We start from the raw sequence: 18,068 nt of genomic DNA, 5'->3' as shown, positions 1-18,068 counted from the left end.
GAAAATAAAAAAAAAAAGAGAACAGTTTGCCATACGGCTCTGTTATGCTCAAACTGCAAAAAGCATTGACAGGAACTTCTGTGACGGTGGTTACTGGCAATGCTTTAAAAAATTACCACTGGCGTGGTGGTCTTTTCATAATTTTGCAGGTGAAAGTACAGTCAAGGTGAAGGAGTAAATCACTCTATCACCCTGACTGCCAAACCTTTGCTTGCCAAGTTATCAGCCCCTTAGAATATGTTCACAAATCTTTAAGTACTTCCATGCTCGACTGCATCACACCATTTCCAAGATAGTTATTCACCTGTATTTGATAATTGAGGAAGATTATTTGTAAGTATGACAAAGAAATGTGTGAAAGAAGATACTAAAACTATTAATAGTACCATGCTGATTTTACTCAACAAATACAACACCAACTTTGAGACAACAATTACAAGCCACAAAGTACAATACAAAATCTTACAAAAATAAATGATTTCTCTATGATCATTTCCATCTTTATAAAACACACTTTACTACTTCATTATATTCAGGTAACTTGTACCTAGCTGCCAAGTGGCTGCTTTTCATGTGTGAAACCCCAGATTGGTGATGGCTTTGACGCCTACAACACTAAGCATTCACAGATTTCTAACTTTCATGAAAAAAAACCAACATGTCCCAAAATCAAAAGTGTTGATGGCCAAAATCTAGAACTGGTTTAAGGTGTTGCACGAGGCCAATTAGCACCGTCACCTGTTTAAAGATTTTAGTTAAAGGGCTGGCATCTTGTCACATGGACAAGATGCCTGAACAACACCTGTCCACTCGTCCAATACATTTAGGGGGCTATCAGCCGATCCTGGTTCAGCCCTGAACAGGCTAGGGATTGCATTTTCACTTTTTCTTCAAAATATGTTAGGTCACATGTTGCATCATACTAAGTGCTGATAAACCAGGACGAGAGTAAAGTCCAGCAGAGAGCTCTGCAACTTAGTATGCTGCGGACAACACCCCCAATTATTGCTTCGGAACAAAAAAACATACTTTGAGAAGCAGTATGAAAAGCAAAGATGCGCTGAACTTTTAATTCTATTCCTAAATTGTAAACAGAGGCATCCCTTTTGTGTTTTTTTTCCTCTGGTTGCTGTTTTCTTAATATACAAAAAGGTATGATCCAGTATCTAACTCCAGGGTTGCAGATATAATCAAATGAACAAGGTAGGTTCATAGTAAGCAACTTGGAACAAGTTTTTCATTCAAAGGACAGACACCCACTGACAGCTATGACAAGCTAACTGCGCAGATAAATATTTGAATTTGTGTATGCACTGGAAGCAAATACAGCGTTTTGGACTTGTTCTGATTTTTGATGAGCAAATAACTTATTTTCACATAGGAGCTTCACTACATGAGCACAACAGTTAGAAAACGGTCTTGACAGCACTGTTGTTCATTGCATATACAAGTGGTGAGTTTCTTACTCCTAACGTACAATACATTTATTTGTTGCTGTTCCAGTACAAAGATGGACTATTACCACATTTCATATGTTTTCTTGATTAAAAATAAATAAAAGGGTCCATGTGAGTATCCTTTTAAGCTTTTGGAGGGTGGTCACTTAAAAATGATTCACCTGTGCATAAAAATCACCCAAATTAGAAAATGTTAGTAGCAATTCTTCACGGTCTCTTGTTCACAATTTAGGCATACCTTCCTTCTTTAAAAAAAAACAGCAAATTGATGGGGTGGTTTTAAAAGGACGAGATTTAAAAGAAACATTAATAAATAAAGTCTGAATAACACTCATTACAATGACTAAACAGTTGTAAGCAATTTTCTTAAACATCAGTGAACCAGAAGAGCTGCCTGTCAGCGTGGACACCTATTAAAAAGATCCCCTGAATCTTTGACTTGCGTTAATGACCTCAACAACTAGAAAACAAAGTTGACATTTGTCAATACAGTTTATGTAGGACGAGGATCCCAATTTTTTTTAAACTCAAATAATGGTAAAATAGGACATTCAGTTCTGTAGCGCATTTTCAAAAACATTCTTGGTACCCATTCTACTGGCAAAAACTGTTCCTCGTTGCCACTGTTTTCCAAGTACCAGGATCAAGTTCAGTCACACAGTCTGGAAATGTGAATGTTGTGATGGATCAATAATCATTGTGTATTGCCTAGTCCAGTCCACCACATTGGGCTTCAGCAATCCGAAGCATCGACACTGGAAAAAATCTGCAATGTTCTGCAAGCACCCCTGGCTGAAAATTAAATATAAAATATTGATGAAGCAATTAATCCTACAAAATACATATGTATGTGCAAATCAATCAGTAAACAAAGCCTATTATGACAGTCTAGCTCCATACATTTGTTCACACGTGTCGACAGACTGGAAAGATTGCATTTCAACCAGCCTTACTTTAATATAAAACGTTATTTACTTGTAATCTTGATCCTCCTGCATTTATATCTTTCAAATATCCACAAGCCTAGGAGTTTCAGGATCAGATGTGTTTCCTGAAGACTGAATATTATAACCATGAAAATAAAAATGTTTCTTATCTGTAACTACACCTCTCCAGCTTTTGTATCTTTCATAGATTCGATGCGTATCTATGACATTTCTAATGTTGAAGCATTAGGAAATATAATCCATGCCAGAGAAGAGGAAGTAATGTAATTTGTGTCTCCTGTGCTGACACACTCAAGAGTTAGAAGTTTGACATATTTCAGAAGTTAGTGCTAGATTCTGAGGTAACTTCACCTATCTTCGACCTCTGCTGACTTTATAGCATAGTCTCCAACAACAGCCATCCAAATCCATATCAATGATCAAGTAAAAGGGCTAGGCATTTTGTTAATTACTCACCCAGTAAAGAAGTCAGACCCTAAACCCAAACAGTGGTTGCGAGACATTGCATATTGTAGAGAACAACTGGAGAAATATGCCAAAGACCTGCTGTGACCATCACGACCAAAAGATTTCTGGGCACCCATGACTGCATACCTCCCGTCGTTTCCTGAAGAAACCCAGACGGGAAGGGCTATGGAATATGTTCCATGGACATACTACCCACAGACTGGGTATGTGTAGCTTGACATGGCGCCTCTGATATACATCTTTATTGATGGCAAATGTGGTTATGTTGTTATCTGTATCTAACAAGTTGAAAGTGATCAATAAAAAGTATTTAAAAAAAACCTCACTAGTGACAGACTATTTTATTTCTGCAGGCTTATGCCACATGTATTACAGTCTAATTGGAACAGTAAACTGACGTTTATATGTAAGGCTGGTAACCCACCATCACACATTGGGGACTATTATTAACTAATTTCACATACAAGCCAAGGCTTGACAAACACAGTCCAACACACTGTTTTAGTTATTGGTTGATTTGGTACTGTTTTTCACACCTTAGGAATGCACAAACTGTTTTTCTGGCAAGGTAAACTGGGTAAAACTGAGAAATTGGGTAGTTGGTTGAGTGGGGTTAACCCTGCTCAACCAAGAGCCACAATCCCTGTCAGGGTTAACCACAAAAGTCAGTAAATTACACTGTGCTTAACCTTCTGGTAGCTTGGAACAAAAGCAGTCAGACTTAATTTGGAGGCATTTTGTACAATATTTATGCAGCACACAAACAGTAAAAGTGAAACCCAAAACAAGAAAAATCCCACATCAATTTAGAAAAATTATTTGACACCAAAGCAAACAAAATCTCATCAGTAGAACAGGAGTTATGAATTTTTACAGTTAATGATAAAAACTAGCACCTAAAAGATCAAAATGCCAACTGAGGACTCAGTCGTGTGAGATCAGGTCGAAATCGAAAAATATGGCTGACCGGGATGGAGCGCGAAACAGATACAAAAGATGGATTAGGCCAGGTTGACGCTTACCTTTGGACTTAAAAGAAATTTGAAGAAAAATATTTGAGTAGGGTAGAGGTTCAGCGTGGCAAGGTTGCATGCAGTGTCCGAGGGGGAGGCATCAACATCAGGGCACTGCTGAATGAAGCTGTCGTAAATATTGTTCAGATTTAGGAGGTCATTATGACCCCTGCGGTCAGTGGTAATATGGCGGTAAGTACAGCCAACAAGCTGGCGGCACTCACCGCCATATTATGACAATGACGGGTTGGCTGAAGCCAACCCACCAATGTACCACTCCGATCGCCATGGCGGTGACAGCCGCCGGGCTGAAGATATCTATCTCCAGCCCAGCGGCCGCCACTGTTCCGCCTGCTGGATTATGACCCCGCCTTGGTTTGCGTGGCTTCCTTACAGCCATGAAAACCATGGCAGTAGGCAGTATCAGTGACAGGGAATTCCTTCTCTGTCACTGATAGGGATCTTCCCCACATCCCCCTCCCTCTCCCTCTCTCGTTACCCCCCCGACACCCCCTGCCTCTCCAAAGCCCCCCACCGCCCTACATTCACGCCCCCTTCACACACACACACACACACACACACTTTCCCACAAACATCCATTCCCGCACACACTTTCAAACATACACCCAGACACAAAACACATCCATGCACTCACACCTTCAAACATGCACCCTCTCTCATCCAACACCCAACACACACCTGCATACCTGCACAAACATGCACACACACACACAACACCCCCCCCATCCCCCTCCCATGTCAGAGACCCGACTTACCTGTAGTCGGGGGGTCCTCTGACAGAAGACAGGGCGGGGCACTGCTGCCACCAGCAGTGTCCGCCAGCAGAACACTGCCAGGACGTATTAATGATCATAATACGGCTGGCGGCGGTCTACTGGCGTGGCGCTGCTTGTGGCAGCAGCGCCACCATACTGCCATCCGCCGGCATAGCCACAGCCGGATTTCTGCCATCCTTCTGGCGTAAATCTGGCTGTGGTCATAATACGGCAGATGGCTGGTAGCCGCAGCTACAGTCTTTTGGCGGCTGTCGCTGTGGCGGTAGGCGTTTTTTACCGCCATTGTTATAATGAGGGCCTTAGTCTTTTATGGACGTCATGAATCTCCAGCTGAATGAGGCTGGAGGCTGTGGCTGACGAACTCTCCACAAGGCCAGATATCCCTTCTCCAAATAACTGCTGAACAGGATTTTCTGAGAAGAATGAGGTGGGAGTTGCCAAAAGTCAGGCCGACCAGCGATGCACCTTGGGGTGGATAAATGAGCAGGTTGGTCCCACTGTCCTTTTGGTTCTCAGAGCAGTTTTTAGCTAAACATTTTCAAAGTCCCAAACTTTGGATTTTGGCTTTATTGGCACCGTTAGCACCACTCACAAGGGCTCAGGGCTGGGTAGGCACCATGTGGACGGTTCGGACTCACTCAGGCTGGGTTTAGGTGCGAGCTCAAGATGGTTGGAGCCTTTTCAGCCCCCGGAGGCCCTCAGGAGGCTAGCCAACCACCCCTTGGAGTTACCCTTGTAGTCCTGGGTTCAAGCAGCAGAACAGGCCTCAGAGTTCAAGGCAGGCTTTAGGCAGTGGAGCACTCCTTACAGGTGCAGCAAAGCAGTCCTCTGAAATACAAGGCAGGCAAGAGTAGCCGGCAATCCTCTGAGAGTCATCCCACAGGTGCCGAAAGTGAACTGAAGAGTGGGTCTAAGGGTCCTATGTTTATACCTGGTGCCTTCTTTAAAGGCAGAGACGTTTCTAGATAATTCAGTTTGAACTGCCTGAAGTTTCCTTACCCCCCTGCCCTGGCTCCAAGCTGGCTGCATGAACAATGCTGTGGTGAAGAGTCCTTTGTGTGAAGGTAGCGACTAGCCTATTGATTTGCACGTGGTGCTGTGCCCCTCCCCATCCTACCAGTAATACACCATCCAGGCACAACTAACCCCTCTATTGTGTGGGTGTGGGGGAGGAATAAACACAGTACAACTGCCACCTACACCCAGTCATGTGACCCTGGAACAGGCTACAGGCCCCAAAAATTGTCACTTAAAATCCAACTTTACCATTAAAGAGGTTTTTAAATTACACTTTCTGGGACACCGAACATTAATTGTTTACCCGTTCCTAATCAAAAGGTTAGCGCTTGTTAAATGTAATAAGGCAAATCAATGTTATCTTATGGGAGAGGTAGGCCTCACTGTACCAGGACATGCAAAACTTAAAAGTACACGTCCAACCTCTTGATTACAATGCAGCCTGCCCCATGGGGTACCTAGAGCCACTTCTGGAGTGTTATATATGTAATAAAAGGGGAGTTTAGGGCTTTGCAAGAGGCTTATTTTCCTAAATCAAACTGGCAGTTTAAAACTGCATTCAGGATGCAATGGCAGAGCAGGGACATGAGAAGTGGGTGCCACAATAGGTGGTGCAGGTCCACAAGTAGCATTTAACTTACGGGCCCTCTGTATATGGTATGCTACTCTACTATGGACTTATTTTTTAGGGAATGAGCACATCACTTTGGCACTGGTCATAAGGCCTACAAAACAAAATCAGCAAAAATAGAATGAATGAAAGCAAAAATATTGGGGGTGACCCTGCAGAGAGGGCCAAGTCCAACACTAATAATGTTTTTTTGCACTTTTAACTATATTCATTTGACTAATGCTGTTTAATAATAATAATAATAGGGTGTGGGCTGTTCATTGCTGTTTTTATGGTGTCTAACATTTCCCTAAAACACATTCCAAATAAGGCAAAATAATCTTTAAAAATGGCCAGACGTACCAGAGCAGAAACTTTGGCCCACTATTATACTGGTGTGCAAGATATTTAAATGTATAAAATCTGAGCAGTCTACACAAATAAAACAATTTTACTTAGGTGCTAACTGAAAACGCATGATATCCTCAAGCAAAAATACTTGGTGGTATGTTTTGCCATAGAATAATGTAAAAATTGTCATCTTCTTTTACTATAAACTGCATTTGGCAGCACCTCTTATCTCAAAGAGAATACTACTCCTGCAGCATATTTTTAAATCTAGGGGTGACTTAAAATGTGTCTTTCTATTGTTGGTAGACTCCTATTGCCACATTACAAAACTGCAATAAACTGAATTCTGGGTTAAATAGTAGCTATCTGTCTTTCGTAGACTCCTGTCTCCACAACACTTTTCTCTGCAGATGGAAGAAGGAATAGATCACTTATCCTGTATACATCATTTTGTGGCATATAGTGCTATAGATGCACATGTTATGCATACTCCTGCCATCTAGTGTTGGGATCGGACGTGTACAACTTCTTTTTCATTGAAGAAAGTCTTTCAAGTCACGAGGTGTAGAGACTCCTCCCTTCATCAGTACTGAGCATTAACACTGGCTCCATATTCAGATTGTTTTTCCCCGTCTAGCGGGTTTAGGATAAAGAGTAAGGCGAAGCATAGAGATGTTCATGTAAAAAGGAAAGAAGAAGTAATATCGTATGTGCGTTATCTGCAACAACCAAAGGCTCCCCGGGAGGAGGGTGGCATATGTGAATCTACAGCACTACATGCCATGAACAGATGTATACAGGGTAAGTAACATATTCCATTTGTGGCATGTGTAGCTGTAGGTACACATGCTATGCAGACTAGATAGCAGTTTCCCCTCTAAGGCTGTGGTTAGGAAAGGGATGTTGCAGAACACTAAAAAAAGTGTACGTAGGACAGCTTGCCCTACTTGGGCTTGTTTTTTTGCCAGAACATTCACACGTTATTTAGTAGAGGTGCGTGGTATAGACCAAGTAGCAGCCTTACAAATGTCTGCAATAGGAATGTTCTCTAAAAAAGCCAGTGTAGCTATTTTTCTCCTAGTAGAATACTCCTTTGGATGTGTTGTAAGCGGTCTTTTGGCTTTGGCATAGCACGTTTGTATGTATTTGACCAGCCAGCAAGCTATTCCTTGTTCTGAGATAGTGGTCCCGCTACAGGATTTTGAGAAGGCCACAAACCATTGTTGAGTTTTCCAAAATACTTGTGTCGTATTTATATAGTACATTAAGGCTCTTAACATCCCTTTCTGCTACTGTGGATGGGTGTGGAAAGAACACTGGCAGTTCTATGGTTTGGTTGAGATGTAATGAAGATATTACTTTAGCTAGGAACTTTGGATTGATGTGAAGAACTACTTTGTCAGAATGTATTTTGAAAAAAGGTTGTTCTAGGGTTAATGCTTGGATTTCACTTACTTGTCTGAGTGAGTTGATAGTGACTAGGAAAGTCACTTTCCAGGACAGAAGTTATAAAGGAAGAGGTTTGAACAGAGGGCCTCATCAACCTTGTGAGAACTACATTATGATTGGGGACTGGAGTTAGTCTAGGAGGGATGGTTTTTGAGTCCCTCCATGAAACTTTTAATTACAAGGATTCTCAAAAGTGAGGAGTGTTCCCTGTTTTGTAGATATTCTGTCACTGCAGCTATATGCAAGCAAATCAATGTTTAAGCTAGGCCTGAGTGTTGCAAATGGAAAAGGTAGCACATAATGTCTTGTACCTGTGGTTTAGAGGATTCATGTGTTTGTGAATGCAGTAATGTACAAACCTTTTCCACTTTGCTGCACAACAAGCCGTAGGGGTGGGGCGACAAGCTTTCCAGAGGATATCCATACTCTCAGGGGGTAAATTAAGATATCCAAACTCTAGAAATTCAGGAACCAAATTGCTAGGTTGAGGTGCATTGGAGTGGGAGATTTTAGAGTTCCATGATGTTGCGTGAAAAGGTCCGGCCTGTTGGAGAGCTCAGACCTATAATATACTTATCTTCACCTGCGTGTGAAGACGGATCTTTTCACTGGTGACAAGGGCGGCTTTGTGACCGGGAGCAGAGACAGCACGTCTGGCGTTGCTGACGATCCACAGAGCTGATTTTTGATGCTCCATTGCGCTGGTTGGAGGGTGTATTGCCGTTTCATGCATTCTCGAGCTGTTGGCTGCCGTGTCCACTGCTGGTGAGTCAACGGCAGAGAGGAGAGCCTGAGAAGAAAAGGGCGCGTTTTCTGCCATGTCCACTGCTGTGAGTCGACAGCAGAGACAAGAGGCTGAGAAGATGTGCGTTTTGGAAAAAAAAAACACAGACATTGCGTGATGAGCCTGTGTGCTTCAGCACGGCTCGAACACGTTGTTATTGACAGTTGCCTAGCAGCAGCTGTCCATGGTAACCCTTCGTCAGTACGATCCGAGCATGTTTACGCTGGTGTTGCCTAGCAACAGCCATCCATAACAACACTTCGTTCTGGCTTTGTGTCCTTAGCAACTCTTCGGTTACTGTCCAATTTTGTTGCCTAGGAACTGCTACACACGGATTCAACACGTCTTCATTATATTAAAAAATATATATTTTCTTTTAGCAATATACAGGTCGTTTTTAGTGACATTTTCTCTGTGATTTTGGCACTGGTTAGACATTCTGGTCAGACAACTGTTAACGGCAAAGAAAAGCAGCATCCTGGTCAATCAAATTGTTTATTGTCGTATATTCATTCACTACATTTGACTTAATTATAATAACAATATGGTGGGGTTGGCAGCTCCTGTGCTTTTTCCCAACACTCCTGACGAACCAAAAACAGCCTGAGAAAACTGGAAAGAGGGTTTTGAAGCCTATGTTTTGGCTGTGGGGAGTGATATTTTTACAGCGTCTAGGAAATTGGCTATTCTCAAACATTGTTTGGGAGCTCAGGGAAGGCGTATATTAAAGCACTTGCCTTATCCGGAGGATGAGGATGACCAAGACAAAGATGAGTACGAAATCACGATGGAACAGTTGGATGTGAATTTGGGGAAAAAAATATATTGTAGTGGAACGATTACAATTTTTAAGAAGGTGGCAATTACCGGAAGAATCAGTGGGGAGTTATGTTGCCACATTAAGGGCTTTGGCATCCTCATGTGACTACAAACATGTTCAGGACGAGATGCTAAGAGACCAGCTGGTTTTAAAGGTGCATGACAAGAAAATACAGGAAAGACTGCTGAATACGGAGGATTTGACTCTACAGAGGGCAACAGACATAATAAAAAGAATGGAAATAACAAATGAGGGTTTAAAAGAGCTGTGAACCCCAACAGAAAAAGTGAATTCTGTCAATGCTGATGGTTTCAAGTACAAGAAAATGGATCAAACCAGTGCTTCTGCAAAATCAGAGGAGAAAAACAATTTTATTTGTTTTAAATGTGGATTAAGGGGGCTTATTGCAACTGATTCATGTTGTCCTGCAATTGGTCAGATTTGCAGGAGATGTAACGAAAAGGGGCATTTTGCTAGGGTGTGCAAGGGAAAACAGCTTGATGTAAAGAAGGCTAAAGGAGTGATCAGTTCTGTAGAGTGTGAGAACAACGATAAGGGTGTCCAATAATTCATACTGCAGGTTGTGGATGTCGGAAGTGTAAATGCGAGTGGACTTTACTGTGTCATCAATACTGATAGGGTTGAGATGAATGTGATGGCTGACTCGGGAGCACATTACCCGCAAATTGGGAAAGAGAAATTGTCAAAATTTCCTGAGCGTGAGTTCAAACCTCCTGATGTGCGTTTAGTACCATGAGGAAATAAGCCCATAGATTAGTGGGGTACATGGAAGCCAAGTTGGAGTTTCGGGGCGTGGTGGTATCTTCTAAAGTGTACTTTGTTGAAGAAGGTGCCAATCTTTTAGGTTGGCCACAGCAAAAAGATCTTTAAATAAGGTTAGATCCCAACCCTTCTGAACAGGTACTGGGTGCAGGCACTGATGTGAGCAATTTGCAGAATTGCAATGTGCAGAGTGTCACCTTTGTGGAAGAATATCCACAGGTGTTCAGGAAGGAGTTGGGAAAACTGAAGGGAATCGTGCGCAAAATCTTTTCAAAGCAAAAAGCTCATAAGCCACATTCCGTTCCAACTGTGTTGAGGAAACAGCTGCGTCAAGAGTTAACAAGGTTATGTGAGCAGGATGTGATTGAAGAGATTGAAGCATCTGAATGGTTAGCTCCTGTGGTCATTGCAAAGAAAAGTAATGGGGATTTACGCTTATGCGTGGACCTCCGAGATCTGAATGAGGCAATCTGGGTGGATAGACATCCTTTACCAAATATCGGGCAATTGTTGTCCACAGTGAAGGGGCTAGAGTGTTTTCCACATTAGATTTGTCATCTGCTTACCACCGGATAATGTTGCATCCTGAATCTCGTGAGCTGATGTCCTTCATCACACCAGAGGGAGCTTACAGATATAAAGGCATGCTTTTGGTCTGGTGTCTGTGTCTGCGTCAGCTGTTTTTCAAAGGGCCATGTATCATTTGTTGAAAGATATTCTCCACATAACTTATTTTCAGGATGACATTTTGGTATTTGGGAAAGATCAAATTGACCATGATCATGATCATACTATGAGATCAGTTCTTGGTATTTTGAGGGAGAGTGGTCTGACCATCGTACTGGAGAAATGTAAGATGAGTGCATCTGGTGTAGAATATTTAGGTCATTGGCTAGACGAAGATGGTATCTACCCTAAATCGAATTTGGTGGTAGCCATTGAAAATGCACCTTCTCCAGTCAACAGGGACCAACTCAGATCTTTTTTGGGTCTAGCGGAGTACTATTCGAAGTTTATTCCGATGTTTGCAGATAAAACTAAACACATGAGGAAGTTATTGTGCCAAAAAGAGCGATTTGTGTGGTGTGATGAGTGTGAGTCAGAGTTTGGAGTGTTGAAAAGACATATCTTCTGCGCCTGCACTCAAACCCTTTAACACTGGAGATCGTACCATCATCAACACGGATGCTAGTTCTGTTGGGTTAGGTGCTGTTTTATTGCAAATAGGAGAGGGCAAGGAGGTAACTATTGCGCATACGAGTCCAGACCTTTGAGAGAAGCTGAGAAAAACTATTCCACTATTGAAAAGGAAGCTCTTGAGTGTTGGTGAGGGGTGAACTACTTTAGGAAGTGTGTGGGGAATGACTTTTGTATTAAGAATGGATAACCGACCCTTAATTGAAGTGTTTTCAACTAAGGGTGCATGTAGAGCCACTCACAGGATTGCCCGCTGGGTGACAAGAATGTTAGAGTACAACTATGTATTGGAGTATGCACCAGGGAAGATGAATGTATTGGCAGAGTGTCTGTCTAAGATTGCCCGTTAAGAGTGAGGTGGAAGAAGATGAAGAACCTGAGGAGCTTATAGCTGTTGTGGACATGGATGTAGGAAGTACAATGGAGGGTAGGATCCCTCATGATGAATGGGTAAAGGAAACACAAAGAGATGTTGTTTTGCAGGAGGTTATAAAATACGTCCAAAATGGTTGGCCGTCAAGGGGTGATGCTTCCATGGAAACAGTGTTTCCGTCATGTTAGTGTAGAATTCTCTCTGGAAGGGAGTGTGATAATTAGAGGGGAACAACTGGTTGCTCCTGCTGTTTTGGGTGAACGTGTGTTGAAGCTTGCCCATGAGGGCCATTTGGGCATGAGTGCGACTAAGAGGTTCATTAGATCTAAGTACTGGGGGCCTGGCATAGACAGATGTGGAACATCATACCAGGGAATGTGTTTTATGTGTGTGGAGTGACAAGTATAAAAAAGTGGTGAAAAACTCTCCCACACAGTCAGATAAGTTAAACAGGCCGTGGGGAAAAAAATAGCCATCGGTATCATGAGTCCATTTTATGTTTTGGGGAAGGTTCCTAAATATGCTTTGGTGGTGGTGGATTACTTTTCTCGGTGGCCTGTAGTAAAATTTGTTGACAACATCAATGCTATAACTGTAGTAGAGTTTTTGTTTGATTCTGAAGCGGCACCTGAAGCAATCGTGTCTGACAATGGAGTGCAATTTGTGTTAAATGTTATGACTGACTTTTTGAAAAGTTATAACATTGAACATATAAGCGCACCAGTTTATTACCCCCAGAGCAATGGACTAGTGGAAAGGTGGAACACAACCTTGAAGGATGGCCTGCAATTGGCAGTAATGGAATAAATTGTCTGAAAGCAGATAAGGATCTGATTTGGGCATACCGCTCAACTCCCCATAGTGTGACTGGAAAATCTCCTTTTGAGATAATAAGAGGAAAGAAGCATAGGTCATTATTCTCCAAAGGTATAGAAAGGAAAAAAGGAGCAAAAGAAGATGTGTTAGGAGACTACATGGTTGGTGATAAGGTTTGTGTGGTGAAAGGGGGGAAAATCAATAAGTGCGATTCCAAGTTATCGGAGCCTTAGAATGTGGTGAAGGTGTACAAGTATTCTTTGTTGTTGAGTGATGGGAATATGTGGAATCGCAGTAAAGTTGTAAAAGTTCTGGAATGCATTAAGCGGAAAATGTTTACCGAAGTTGACACCAAATCATTGGTCACGAAGGATGGAGACAGGGAGTGAGTTTGCGTGAAAAGGCAATGTTAAGGTTACCCAAGAAATTGAAGGACTGTGTTTGGTAACAGAAATTTTCTTAAAACCTTTGTAACCTAGTGAGGAAAGGGTATGTGTAATGTTTTATTGTAATGTCTTGCTGAAGCAGCCTCGCGCTGCAGAATATTGTGTGTAGATTCCAAGATAGGGTGGGGGCTTAGAATGGAGGAGCTCAGCAGTTGCTGAGAGTCTCCCTCCCGGTCACACCTATATTAAACTTATCGTAACTTACCTGCGTGAAGCCTGGTGTGTGAAACAATGGCAATATAGGATACCATCATTCCTAACATGTACATGAATGTATAAACTGCTATTTGACGATTTGGTTGAAAAAAAAAAAAGGTAGCAGAGCCTGAAAACTCTGGATTAAAGCAGGGCTGGAATAAGCTTTCCCTGTTACTAAATTTAGTATTGCCCCTTGAAAGGGTTAGATTTGCAATGGTTGTAGATGGGATTGGCCCTGGTTTATGGTGAACCCCAAACTGTGGAGTTAGTCCAAAGTTTCCTGAGTGTGGGCAAGGCAGTTGTTTGTTGGCGCTCTTTATCAGCCAATCGTCTAGATAGTGGTAGACATGAATTCTGCTCCTTCTCAAGTGAGCCACAAGCGTAAAGACTTTGTGGTATGTTTGGTGGTGTTGCAGTGATCTCTAAGCAATACCTGTGTTTATCTAAGTCCCGTTGGTCTGAGGTGAAGTTGTGCCATTGAAGTAAGAGCCCCTGCAGACTTCCAACAGGTGCTGAATGATTGGGGGTAAAGGGAAAAGGAGTAATTTCTTGTCAGGGCTTAGCCGCTTCTCCCATAACTCTATCCCCATTGTTACTCCCTCTATATAACCCACTAAAGTACCCAATGGTACACTGGGCATCCTGCTGCCTCTGGTAAGAGATGTGGGTCTCTGAGGAGGTGGTTGTGGAGACCCTATGAAACTGTGGGTGATGAAAACTGGGTTGAAGTTATGGAGATTGTATTGCTGCCATTGCCTTGGCAGTGTTGGTGTCCTTTTTAAAACTTTTCCAGCATCTGACCAACCTGAATAGATGTCTCCATCAAACAGCAGGTTGATCAGATGGTGTTGAACCTTTGATTTAAATCCAGAGATCCTAAGCCAAGCATGCTTCCTAAAGAGGATGCTAGAATTAATTCCTCTTGTGGCAGTGTCTGCTGCATTAAGGGCACACTAACAGATGTATTTGAAATTGTTTGTCCCTCTGAAACTAATTTATGCGGCCTCTGCATATATTACTCTGAGAGGTGCTCAATGAGCTCCCCGATTTGTTCCCACTGAGCACAACTGTATTTTGCTAAGAATCTCACCGAAGCGCTAATTTGCCAGTGGGCTGCCACCTGTGCTGTAACCCTCTTTCTTGCTGCATCAAATTTTTCACGCTCTGTGTCTGCAGACCTCTGGGCATTTGCACTTTTACATGCAGCATGGACCACTGGCAAGTCAGGGGGTAGCTCGACAGTAATGTACGATGGGGCAGTTAGCGAGCGTTTGTATTTCTTGACCACCCTTGTTGTAAGAACTACAGCCGTTATAAGCTTGTTAAACAGTTCTTGTGGTGGTTTTAGCATGCCTTTAAGCATGGGCAGGAACTGGGTGGCTTTATTGTATATGCAATAGGGTATCTAGTAAGAAGTCCTCCTCCTCTTGTATTGTGTGCCAGTCTACTTTAAGGAAGTGTGCTGCCTTTTAAATACCCTTGTGATGTGAGATGGTATCATCGGGGGAGAAGGCTGCGAAGGGTAGACATGTGGGTGACTGGGTCCCGAAGGGCACAACCTCAATCTTCCCATGGGTCCTCCTACATATCTTGTGGACAGGGAAAATACTCAGACTAGAGGGGGTGGGCTAACCTCTCCATTGCATGAATGGTATGACCCCTATGATGACTGTGCTTGTGGTGGAGGAGATTGAGGCAGATGATGGTGGTGGTGGAGGCAGAGGAGGTGGTGGTGGTGGAGGCAGAGGGAGAAGAGTTGGTGGTTATGGAGGATGAGGTGTGGGTGAAGGAGCCGATGGCTGTGGTAGGGGGATTGTACCCCGTCGTGATTGAATTGTTAGTTGTTCCTCAGAAGTGAGTTGTCTATTTCGAGGAAGTCTGCAAGACCTGAAGTTGGGGCTTGGTGATGATTTTGCCAGTATGAGGATGCATTTCCAGAAGTCAGTGTTGAGAATCAGATCTTCCTGTGGACCTTCTACAAAGGGCTGCTGCATCTCCGAGTCCGCTATAGAGGGCTAACGGTGCTGTGCCGGATCTCAGCTTCAAAGCTATCTTGGAGCCCGAATCTTGTTTGAAGTGCACTTACCCATCGGCGTGTGCTTAGACTCCGATGCTGGTTTCAGCGTCAAGCTTATTTGTTTTTTAGTATATCTTTTTATTGGTCATTTTCATTTTCACTTTACGGCTAGACCAATCAGCTGTAACAGGTTGAGCCTCCCCCTGTTGAAGTGCATCACATTTTGCATCATTCCTCCATTGTCTTGAATACATCAGTGTTCTCTGTTCAAAGCAGGCTACCTCTCCCCTGGTCACCCAAGTCTCATCTTGACCACTAGGAGGGGTGCCCGGCAGAGACCTCACCACCAGGGCTCAGTGTGCCTTTCCACTGCAAACACGTTTGACAAACTCTTTAGTCTGAGGGTGTGGGTAATCTATTCCTCTAGGAATAGCTTGGCCGATTCCAGCTCCTCTCATTCGGGGAACCCCACCAGCCTTAGACCTGCCCTCAGCATCCTCTGTCCTATTTTCCAGGATTTGATGGCAGCTATGAGCCGTGTAGCCTGATCCTTAAGAACAACAAGGTCATTGACAAACTATCCAATTCTACGGTCCACAGCGGTTGCTCTCTCCATTTACGGAGGTCCGGGCACAGTAGGGCAACTTCAAGCATTACTGTGTCAATTTTCCCCTCCAGAGCTGTGCGTGACCCCTGGATCGCCTCAAGGATGGCTGCTCTTGCTAGCTTCTCTGCTTGCTCTAGAAATGTGTGTGAGGTGGGGGGGGGGGGGTGGGGCACCATCTGCCATGTGCTGCAGCAGGCCCTGAGACATGGCATATTGGGTGATAGTGTTGCTTTGTTGGCTTCTTGCCATCTTCTCTCTCCCCATTCTCGATGTTGAGGTCGCTGGTTCCGTGTACCTGGTCGACTGGCCAGCCAATGGGTATCGCTCACTCTATGGAGTTTGTCAATAGTAGCGAGGCAGCCTTGCCCTTCCCTCGGGTTATTCTCTGACTGGTGCACCACAGAAGTATCCCATCAACATTTCTACATTCCTAGGCTGTCTTGTGTCTCCACTCCGGCTATGCCAAGTCTCTGTGGTTGGAGACTGCTTCTACTCTGTGGTCTGACCGAGCTTCATCCTTACTGGAGGAACATCGGGTAGGTCTCTTGGATGTCAGTTTGTGGAGCCATTTAGCCACATGCCGCCACATCTGGTCTCCCACGAGACCCCTTTGCAAACTCTCCATCCTGCAAGACCAGCAACAGTGTGATGCCCCCAGTGCCGTCCTTTACCACCCTTTGGAGTACCTGATGTCTCCTGGTCACCGTGCCCTCCAGGCCCCTTCAGTGGGCCTAAGGTATGCCTAGCTTACACCCCTATTCGCCACCTCCACATAGGACATTCAGAGGAGCATGGGGGTGGGAGGGGGGAAGGGTCCAGGCAATAGCCTCCATATCTGTGTGCACTCACCTGGCACGGTCACTTTCTCTACCCCGGCCCCAGCATCGATTGTTCAGTGGGCACTCACAGGTCTGAGCAGCTTCAGTGGTCACCCTGGCGGCCCTAACTGGGCAAGGGACAGAAGATACTGACAATATTGCTCCTACGCAGAGCTCGTCATTGGAACTAGGCTGCCGCGGGACCTTGACAGGTTTTCAAAGGATCCATTGGGGCCACTGGAGCATCCCTCACCACACTACACTAGAAGATTTTGCTGGATTTCACACTTCAGGGCAGTCCCACCGCAACTGCACAGTCATTCCTCCACTTCCCCCGGAGGCTCGTTGTCGCAGAACAGTCTGACCATACCAGATCGCCCTTGGGTATTCTGGGGGGCTCTCAGAGCATCCCAGTCAAACGTATGGGTCCTCAGCGCTAAAGCACTCCTCTACACCCTCTGTTGTGCCTCCGCGTCTCAGTTGCTGACGGATGCTTCGACTCTGACACAGTTTTCGGTGCTGATGGATGTTTTTAGCTCTGGAGTCTCCTTCAGTGTTAATATACCTATGAGCATCAAAGATGCTCTTAACTTTGATGTGGGTTTTGTTCTGGGGCTCTGACTCGGTGTCTGTGTCAGGCCCGTAGTCGACTCTGAAGCTTTCAGTCGGTGCTGGCCATGGCTGGAGAGCAGTGGCGTCCCGGTCGTCAGGGAATGAGGGCTCAAAGCCCTCGCCCAAAAGGGGCAGTGAGTGTCATGGTCTGGGTCAGTCCTCAGTGTGTGGGTGACATGTCTGTGTCGAAGCCTGCTGCAGATTTTTTTCTTCTGACTCAGACAGTGACTCTAGCTCTAGGTGAACAGTGCTGGCTTCCCGGCACTAATTTCCTCCTCAACTTCCTCCATCTGAATGTCCTCCCCAAAGATATCAGGGATTTCCTAGACCTTTTCTTGCTCCATCGCACATCATGCAAGACGTTGATCTCGACGGTTGCAGATGGTATTCTTGCACCTGCAGGCAAGGTAGGTGGGGGAAAGGCACAGGTTGAAGACTGTGTTGGTCTGTCCATGAGTACTTGGAGTGGCACTGTGGACAGTATTGGA

At 44.2% G+C, this 18,068-nt stretch overlaps 1 protein-coding gene across 1 annotated transcript in view; it reads right to left on the bottom strand.

The window, feature by feature from the left end:
• Nucleotides 1-376: 376 nt before the first annotated feature.
• The window catches only part of ZDHHC13 (zinc finger DHHC-type palmitoyltransferase 13), a 239,586-nt gene continuing 221,894 nt past the window's right edge, over nucleotides 377-18,068 (bottom strand). The window contains exon 17 of the mRNA XM_069221911.1: nucleotides 377-2,249. Within this exon, the coding sequence (XP_069078012.1) occupies nucleotides 2,111-2,249 (139 nt within the window). The 3' untranslated portion in view covers nucleotides 377-2,110. The remainder of the gene's footprint in view (nucleotides 2,250-18,068) is intronic.

Source organism: Pleurodeles waltl, chromosome 3_1 (assembly GCF_031143425.1).
Source record: "Pleurodeles waltl isolate 20211129_DDA chromosome 3_1, aPleWal1.hap1.20221129, whole genome shotgun sequence".
Taxonomy (NCBI): domain Eukaryota; kingdom Metazoa; phylum Chordata; class Amphibia; order Caudata; family Salamandridae; genus Pleurodeles; species Pleurodeles waltl.
The sequence above is the reverse complement of the archived record's forward strand: the minus strand, read 5'-3'. Positions and strand labels throughout refer to the sequence as shown.